This window comes from Alligator sinensis, unplaced genomic scaffold (assembly GCF_000455745.1).
Source record: "Alligator sinensis unplaced genomic scaffold, ASM45574v1 scaffold169_2, whole genome shotgun sequence".
NCBI lineage: Eukaryota > Metazoa > Chordata > Crocodylia > Alligatoridae > Alligator > Alligator sinensis.
Genome location: NW_005842077.1, coordinates 2,015,538 through 2,024,741, shown reverse-complemented (window position 1 = coordinate 2,024,741; position 9,204 = coordinate 2,015,538). Strand labels below are relative to the sequence as shown.

At 41.8% G+C, this 9,204-nt stretch overlaps 1 protein-coding gene across 3 annotated transcripts in view; it reads left to right on the top strand.

Annotated features, from left to right (window-relative positions):
* Positions 1-3,481: 3,481 nt before the first annotated feature.
* Positions 3,482-9,204, top strand: part of MMAA (methylmalonic aciduria (cobalamin deficiency) cblA type) — a 39,740-nt gene continuing 34,017 nt past the window's right edge. Inside the window, exons 1-5 of one of the 3 annotated variants that reach the window (XM_006023719.3) lie at positions 3,482-3,600; positions 4,346-4,811; positions 6,586-6,708; positions 8,311-8,481; positions 8,839-8,924. In XM_006023719.3, coding sequence (XP_006023781.3) covers positions 4,358-4,811; positions 6,586-6,708; positions 8,311-8,481; positions 8,839-8,924 — 834 coding nt within the window. In that variant the 5' untranslated portion in view covers positions 3,482-3,600; positions 4,346-4,357. Of the gene's footprint in view, positions 3,605-3,667; positions 3,925-4,345; positions 4,812-6,585; positions 6,709-8,310; positions 8,482-8,838; positions 8,925-9,204 lie in introns of those variants that run through there. The other 2 variants (XM_014520017.2, XM_025204323.1) reach the window with 2 other exon arrangements.

The window sequence follows — 9,204 nt, the reverse complement described above, 5'->3', positions numbered from 1 at the left end:
GGAAATGTGTGAGGGGCAAGGATTATTCTTGTGGACAATGTTTTATTGGACCAACTGTATGGTTGCCATATAGACCATTGTTGTTATAATTTTCTTCTTGTCCAGGGGTACGTTATAAGTATGGATTCATTTTAAGAAGGCAATGACCAAAATGATATGTCCTGCATGACCCAAGATGGGGCAGAAATGTTTAACCTTTAGAAAAGTGGCACTTTTTTTCAATAAGGCAGCTAAAATAAATTGCAGATTTGATGCATGCTCAGCATTTTAATTTGATTTAGCATTCTTCTTTGATTCAGAGGGGTTAGTGAGGAGGAGGTAGATTGGCAGCCTCCATTCAACATCTTCCTTACTGCTTCACTGCACTCTCCACTTTCCTAGTCTACATTGCTGCTCTGAGTGGAGGAACATGAGAATGGTAAACCAAATCAAAACACAGAATATTAGTCTGACTTTATGAAGTAGACCTTTTGTGAAACTCTCCTATCCAAGGCTCCATGCACTACTTAAAAGCAACCAGCAAGGAGTAGAGAAGGTAAGCTTATTTTTTCCGCTTCCCTTTCTTTTTGCTTTATTATCATTTATTTTAAAACTAGCTGAGAAGCTGGAGTAATTTTATAAATGGGCTTCTTTGTTTTTAATTTTCAAAACTGCACCTGATCTTTTCTGGTTTTATGATGGACTACTAGAGAAGTCTTAAGAGATGTACAGTTGGAGCGTTCAACCCTTAACTAAGGAGAGAGGCTTCTGAAGCCGTAACAAATGGAGTGGGAAGTGAAGTGGACTTACCAAAAACAACCTAGAACAAAAAAATTATTTCAGTCTCATTTAATCATATACCATATCCTTGGTTGCAATCCCAGCAGTTCTCCAGTCATCCATAGAGTCTACCAAGGTAAATGGGGCCTGGCTGCTGTAGACAAAAAAGCAGCAAGGAGCAAGAAAGGAAGTCTGAAAGATTTTGTTTTTAAAACATTGGGCATGTGCCCGAATTCCTCCTTAGTCCCTTTGATAGGTCATTGTGCTAGCTTAACATAGGACAGTGGTGATTAAGGCCTTTGGAGGACCTGTGCTCCTTGGTGAATTCCACCATAAAAAGGTACTAGCATTTAAATATCTCCTTCTACTGGCAAAGTAGTATGAACAGCAAATGGTACAACAGGATTTTCTCTTCCTGGAACAAATGCAGATAGAAAAGGAAATGTTATGAATATGAAATGCAAGCCAGTCAGGTCTTTGTCTTCTGGCAATCTTTGAGGAGATTTGATTGCCTATAGGAGCAGTCTGCTCCTTGCCCAGGGAGGAATGGGGCACTCCTGCAAGTTGGGGATAGCCAGTAACCTTTCAAAAATGGCAAAAAATTCTTTAGAGAATTTGCCAAACTATACACAAGTAACAGATAGACATAAAGCTGGAAAACTTAAAAGGAATTGAACAGGGCTTTTGATGTCTGACTGTGCTAGTGTTACAGCCCATAGTATCAGGGGAAAAAGGCAAGCTAACATTGCCAGTGGATTAGTTTTAATCAAATAAACAGACATTTCTGCTTAATGCTGACAGGCTGAAATAGGATATTTGATCAAAAAAGAAACACTCAGCAGTTCAGTCTGTCTCCTTCAGCACTAAAATTGCAAAGCATCAAAATAAGTACAGTTGAATTTGGTTTAGAGGGGGCGCAGGGTGTTTATCATACAAAGCTGAGTGTGAGTCATCTGAGGCAAACACTGCAGTTTTCTCTTTTTGAGCCTCAGGAATAAAATGCCAAGAGTCTGATAAATATTGAATTAAGCTGCAGGGCAACTGTTCATACCTTTAATATGATCTGTTTCCTATGTTTTCCCCTGACCCACACTCTATCACAAAAACAGAATTGCTAATTAACAATTATTCTTTATGTTTCACTTCTGCTTCCGTGGGTAAGAAATGAAGTTCCCACATGTACCGTATACTTTAAAGAGATCTCTGACCTACTGCAGAGACCACAGCAAAACAAAAATGTAGCAGGAGCTGGAAAGTCAGAAACTTGCTGCAGAATCCTTGGCTTTTAAATAGGGTGAAAGTCACTTGCTGCTGGTCATGTTTGATTAAATGCTAAAATAAAGCTGGGGATGAAATTCATTCACACAAAGGTTAATCAGTGATTTTTCTATCTCATGTTCTGAGTCCTACTGAATGCACTCTGGATAAATGTTGAATGTTTTTTAAGGGCCTCAGGTGATTAAAACTTTTTTCTGGCTGAACAGTACAGATTTATGGTTGTGATGATGTAATTTATAAATTCAGGGCACATCCAAACTGAATCAGAAAAATATATAGTACTAGTAGCTTCCCCTTCTGGCCAAAAGGAGTAGCAGTCACTGAGAAGGAAAGCGTTATATGCTGATCAAGCTACCAAGTATTTCTGGAAAAGTGAAATATATGGGTAATGAGGATGTTTGGGATCACAGAATATTTATCCTAATTATCTTGCTGTCACTGAGGAAAGTGTAGTAGATGAGGGCACAATATATTCCAGGACAAAGTAAAAAGTGACATTTTTCTCCTCTATAGAACTGTTCCCTGTGTGTTTTCATAATCCTATCACCTCATGTTAGAAGCAGTATAATCTATATATAATTGTATTGTTTTTTAATATTCTTCAACCAGTTCAGACTTGATTTTTTTTTTTTAAATATAGCAATAAGAGTGGCAGGGGGGGTTGACATTTCTGCACTAGCTAAATCCAGAAACATGTATATAACAATAATCAAGGATCCTAGTTTTCTCTGATTTAAAAAAATCCCCAAATTTTCGGATGAAAAAAGTAACCCAAAATCCACACTTTTCCATGATTAAAATGAAACACTATTAATATATAAATATGTATATAGTGGTGTTTCATTTTAATAACAGAAACATTTGAATTTTGGGTTACTTTTAATAAGACCTTGTGGCATCCCAGGGTACCATGGTATGCTGGTTGAGAATTACCGATTTTTAGAGGGACAAAACATGTTTGTGAAAGCTACAGAAGTATCTTGTTGTATATACTGGATTTGAGCTGCATTTGTATATAAGATTCTCTGTGGGTATGTCAGATTGCTGTGTTTCTCAACCGTTTTAGACTCGAGGCACCCCTTAGAAAATGCCCACTCTTACCTTTTCACTTTTAAGAATGCTTTTTAACTCTCTGGATTTCTATTTGAAATCTCTGGAATTATTTTGAGTCATGTTTACATACTTAAGTGTTGACACATTGTGTGGCACTCCTGCAACACCCTTGAAAGGATCTCCAGTTGGCCACTTCATCCTGGTTGAGAATCACTGATGTACTGAGCCAGGGCATTAATACATGATGGCACGTTAAACCCTGTGCGCCGCAGCGCTACTGGGCCACTCGGGCTCAGGGTAGGGCAGGGCAAGTCAGACCTTCCTCTACCCCGCCCCCGTCCCCGCGCGCACCGGCAACTGCGGAGCGCGCATGCGCCTCGGTGAGGCCGGGACCGCTTTGCTCTTTGCCTCGTGGCGCTGTGGGGCGGGGCGGGGCGCGGCGCACTGTGCTGCGCATGCGCGGAGTGGGCCGCACCCGGAAGTTCCGGCGCGAGACGGAGCTGGCGAAGGGTCGGTGGGTCAGGCGCGAGGCTGAGACCCCGCAGGGGGAAGGGCGGGGCCGTTGGGTGACGTAGGACGTGGTGACGGATGCGGGGGCGGGGTCTTCCCTGCCATCCTCCCTAGTGTAGACGGGGCTCCCGGGCAGCGCCGCCTGGCCTGGCGCCCTGTCCCTCGGCGGAGCTCTGCGCTCCTTGCGGGCCAGGAAACTTTCTCCGTTCGCCAGGCAGGTGGAGGGGGGTTTTCATAGCGAGAGACTTCAAGCGTCTGGTGACGATGGAGCCCGACCTGCATTGGTGTACCGACCGCCAGGCCTTCCCAACCCGGAGGAACTGGGTTATTCCCTTTTTTTTTTTTTTTAAACTTCGTGGCGTTTACCAGACTCATATATTACACTTTAATTTATATGTTACCAAAAACCATGCTTTAAAAACAAATAACATAATGTAGTACTGTCAGCTTATACCAGACCTTGTGCATCCCCTGGCGCTTATGGGGGGGGCAGCTCCCCATGGCAGTATTTCCCCAGTGGAAAGAGGGTGCTGCCTTCTGCTAAGAGCAGCTGCACAGGTAACTTGCTTGCAAAACACCCTTCTCTGCACTGTGGACGCAAATGTGTGACAAAACAGTGTCACCTGGTTGTATTGAAAAGGTTGCTCATATACACTGGCTGGTTGGAGTCTCTGGGATTTGGTTGGAGCATCTCACATGTTTGTTTCTTTTAAAAACAAATAACATTTTCTCTCTTTCCTCTTAGGCTGGCTGCGAGATGATCCTGTTGGTGCTGAGCAAGAGGGTGATGAACGTGTCCTCGTCGCTGCGAAGGTTCCCTTGCTATCCTTTTTTAAAGACCTTTTTCGAAAGCTTCCACTCGAGTTCCATGTCTGGTTCAATTTTTCCATATGCCAAACCTTTTAATTCCGTGTTCCGGTATTGCACAAAGTGGGTATTGTCATCCGGTGGTTTGAAGAAAGGGATGCATTACCAAGTGACCTTGGAATCGCAGACCCAAGGACTTTCCGACAAGGAACAAAGACTTGTAGACAAACTTTACAGTGGATTAATCCAAGGGCATAGAGCTTGCTTGGCGGAGGCCATTACCCTTGTAGAGTCAACTCACAGCAGGAAAAAGGAGCTAGCTCAAGTGCTCCTTCAGAAGGTACTATCCTACCAAAGAGAACAAGAGCAGTTAAATAAAGGAAAACCACTAGCCTTTAGAGTGGGTCAGTCCTTTTTTGTCTGTCCAGTTACGATCTAATACTGTTCTTGTTTCTCGTTACTAGGATTTTAGTTTTTTCAGAAATTAAGGTTTATATTCTTATATCCTTGAGTTATCAGCGATGTGTAACCATCTCATGTTCAGTTTGATTCATGACAATAATTTATCTTTGATCTGTACTAGAAAATGCTCTTAAAGGGTGCATCCTGACAAGCGTGAATGTGTAGTTTGTGGTGTGTAAAACCCATTGGAGGTGCCACAAACTACATGTGGCGCACGTGCTCCCATTTGTTGTACTGCTAATTTGCAGTGTGACGGGGGGGGGGGTTTGACACCAGGAGATCCCAGGGTAAAAAAAAAACCCAAACCCCCCACAAAAAAGGGGTGTAGTGCATATGGCAGCAGCGTGCACCACCAGAAACAAAACCTGGCTGGCCGGAGCCACTCTGAATGCCAGCTAGGCTCCAACCTGCTGACTCAGCCCCACTGCTGCCCCACAAGTACCCCAGGTAAGGCTGCTGGGGCCAACACAGGCACTGGCCCCAATCTCCCCTACCCCACCCAGGACAATTTGTCATACGCCAGAGTACATGTGCAGGGGTGTACCTAGAGACAAATAGCAACATAAATATATGCCGCTGCAATTTGTCCCGTGAGAAAACACGTGCGCGATCATCAGGATGCACCTACAGAGACTTAAAAAATGAAAGTGTGGTTTTTGGAGAGGATAAAGATGAATTGATTAATAATAAGAATTTTGCAATCATCCACAGGTTAGATGTGGATAAACACTACCAACCGGCCTTTCTTTTTTCCCCCTCAGGGATAGGCATTTTTCTAGTTGCTTGGATCCCCAAAAGAGGAAAAAAATAAGATTCTTCCCCTATTTTATCATTACTTAAGACCCTTTCTAAAAACAGATCTACCTTTTATCTACAAACTGTCAGATGCTTGCCCTGTATCAAAAGGAAGGATGCACAACTACCACAAAACATGATGTGTGCAAGTACTAGGGGTTGGGTCTTTTGCCTTAAACATAGGGCAACAAGACAGATTTATTTTAAGAGTCCAGGGTTGAAGTCACCTAACCCCTGTTTTGAAGTAACAGCATTTAAAGACAGTGTTGTGCCTTTGCATCTAGTCTGAATCTTCTTGGTTGTCATTTGTGGAAATATTAAATAGCTTGTGTATTCCATGTATTACGTTTTTTAAAATTCTACGGCATAAAAGAGTATGGATAAACTTCTGGGGAGGGCAAAAGAGGCTGGACAAATCAAATTTGTTATGAATAGAGTGAGTACATGTTTGAGGAGTGGGTGATTCTTGAGTGGATTGATGTGATTTTGGAATTGAAGTATGTTATAACTCGTCATTCGAGGACTCCGTTTTTGGTATGCGTTACAGGTTGCCTTTGGTATGATGTAACAGGCAAATGAAACCCATCAATATATGTTCTGTGAGGGAGGATTAATTTTAGTTGTTGGTTACATATACAAACACCTTCCAATAGAGATTTTGTGTGTAGGGGGAGGATAGTAGAAAGAATAAGTAAATAACCAGCAGTGACGGCACATAGAATGCTCTGTAGCAAATGGTTGAAATTATTTCAAAGTGTTAATCATTTTAAATCGAACTATTTTCATATGGATTTGGGGAGACAAATGATTTCATCAAAGCAAAGCATTGGGGATTTTGTCTGCAGGATTGCCGTTAAGAAAGGAGCAGTAGGAGCTGTTTATATTCATTAAACTAGAGCGGGGTTTTTTCTCCCAATCTAGGATTGTCTGGTCCCCCTGGTGCTGGAAAATCGACATTCATAGAATGTTTTGGAAAAATGCTTACCGAAAGAGGACACACAGTATCTGTGCTGGCTGTGGACCCTTCCTCCAGTACAAGTGGCGGTGAGTATGTCTTAGATGGTTAGCTAGCTTTTCAGCTTGTAAGGTTGTCAATACCCAGAGCTTCTGCTGTTTGTGTTTTGTCAAATTTTGTCCCATGAAGGTGTAAGTAAAACTGTATTTTGTGCAATATTTGTTGGTTTTTCATGTATTCTGGAATTGTTGGTTTCTGTCCACATTTTTTCAGGACATTCAAAGCATCATTTTTCTTCCACTCCTGTGACATCTTTGAACAGCTCTCTTACCCGTCCCTTGTATGAACTTGCTGTCCTAGCTCTGTTTAGAAACTGGGCCTGCTTTCTTTTCTGTGAATTTTTTTTTTTTTTAAATGACAGTGCTATGCATATGGGCTGAAAGTGAATGCCAAGTAACTAATTTAGAGGCTGCCTCCTCCTCCTCCTTAATATACTTAGAACTCAGTCTCCCCCACAACCCAAACATACACAAGCCTGTTTTGCCTCAGATCTTAGAAAATGCACTACCAACTTTGAAAACAAAGTATTTAGCTTCTGCATATGTGCTTGATTTCAAGATTGGCTTTTCTGAATAGTAAGTGAAGATGTTTCATTGTCATTGAACTTGACTAATATGTGGGTCACCCATTTTGTAGCTTCACACTCTCCAAACCTAGATAGTCATTTGTCATTCTACATACATCCTGGGGCGGGCAAAATGTGGCCCACCAGGTCATTCTATCCAGCCTGCGGGGCCCCTAAAAATTTAGAAAATTAATATTTATCTGCCCCTGGCTGCCTGTCACGCAGCCCTCAATGGCTTGCCAAAACTCAGTAAGCGGCCCTCTCCCTGAGATAATTGCCCACCCCTGTCCTAGGCTGATTACGTCAAGAGGCCAGTATTCTTAATCAAGCTAGTAACTAACATTTTAATTCTTCTGCAGTGGATGGTTATACCTAAGCACATGTTGTGTTCTAGAAATTTGCTAAAATACTGCTAAAGGAGGGGATGTTATAGTATAGTGATGCAGAGAGCTTTTTTTCCCAACATTTGAGGGAATGGGCCTTGAATATGACCAGGAAATGTTTAACCTAATTGCACAACAGAGTAGGGTACCTGAGGCGGGTATTGCTGCTTTATGGACTGAGGAGTGTCTCTCTCTTTTTATGGAAAAGAAAACTAAAAAAACTTGAGCAACATTTATGATGCTATTGGCATTGAATTACAAAAAATGTCAAGAGGAGAGTTTCTTCAGGGTTGGCAGGACTTTCTCAGGACAGCCTGCTAGAAACTGAGACATAAAAAGCTCTCCTATTTTGGGGACAGTGGCGTAGAAAATAGAGTCTAATACCTCTTTGTGCACCCATGCTAGTGTCACCAAAAAAAAAGGATTTTGTAATTGCAGTGTCCTCTCTGCAGAAGAGGCACTTCTGATTTAAGGATGGCAGTCGGTAATTACTGGTTTGTTGTATGACATTCCAAGCCCCCTATCAACCAGAAGAGCCAAACAGGCAGTCGCTAGCTCAGAGCAGCTATGATAGCTGAGGAGTGAATGAGAATTTCCCAGAGGGATTTGCTTACATTATCAGTTATTCAAAATTAATCCGAGTACCTTGTTTTTTTTTAAATTGTTAATGTTAAATATTTAAGGGTCGCTCTTGGGCGATAAGACACGGATGACTGAATTGTCAAGGGATGCGAATGCTTACATCAGGCCATCTCCAACCCGGGGAACTTTAGGAGGTGTGACACGAACCACAAATGAAGCTATTCTGTTATGTGAGGGAGGAGGCTATGACATCATTCTTGTGGAAACAGTAGGTGAGTGATTTAAAACAAAACCCCAACAGAAAGTAAGCACTTTAATCCCTCTGCAATGTCCAGACCAGTTTTGAGACAACAGTTCTGCTTATTGTTTTTTACAACTTTTTTTTCTTTATCCATTTTGGTCCATTACTTCCATATATTGCCATTGACTTCACCCATTGGGGGCCAGGCTATTACGTTTCTTTTAACCTATACATTCTCACCTAACTCCTTAAAGTAGATTTCATCCTGCCTCTTGGTGCATCTGTGTTTAATGCTTTCCTTCTGAGGCAGACCAAGTGCGTTCTCTTCTTGGCTGTCATGGGAATGGCTGTGAAAAGCTGGTAATTAATTTTGGTTTTAATTTTTCAGGTGTAGGGCAATCAGAGTTTGCTGTTGCTGATATGGTTGATATGTTTGTATTGCTGCTACCACCAGCAGGAGGAGATGAATTGCAGGTATTTTTCAATTTATCCTTCTGAAATGCTAATTAACCTCAAAGACAAGTCTTAATTTTTGGTATGATATAATGCATGTGCGTTGTTTGTTTAACCAAATCTAGGTAGTTTACAAAGCAAGTTAGACTTGCTGGTATTGAAGTTGGCATCTTACCAAAACGTCCCACAGAATTTAGATCTGAATTCTTGAATTTTCAAGACACTAGGATTTCAGTTTTGGTTCATACCAGATAGATATGTGGCGATTCTTGAATTCTCGTGTGGTTAGAAGACAGCAGGA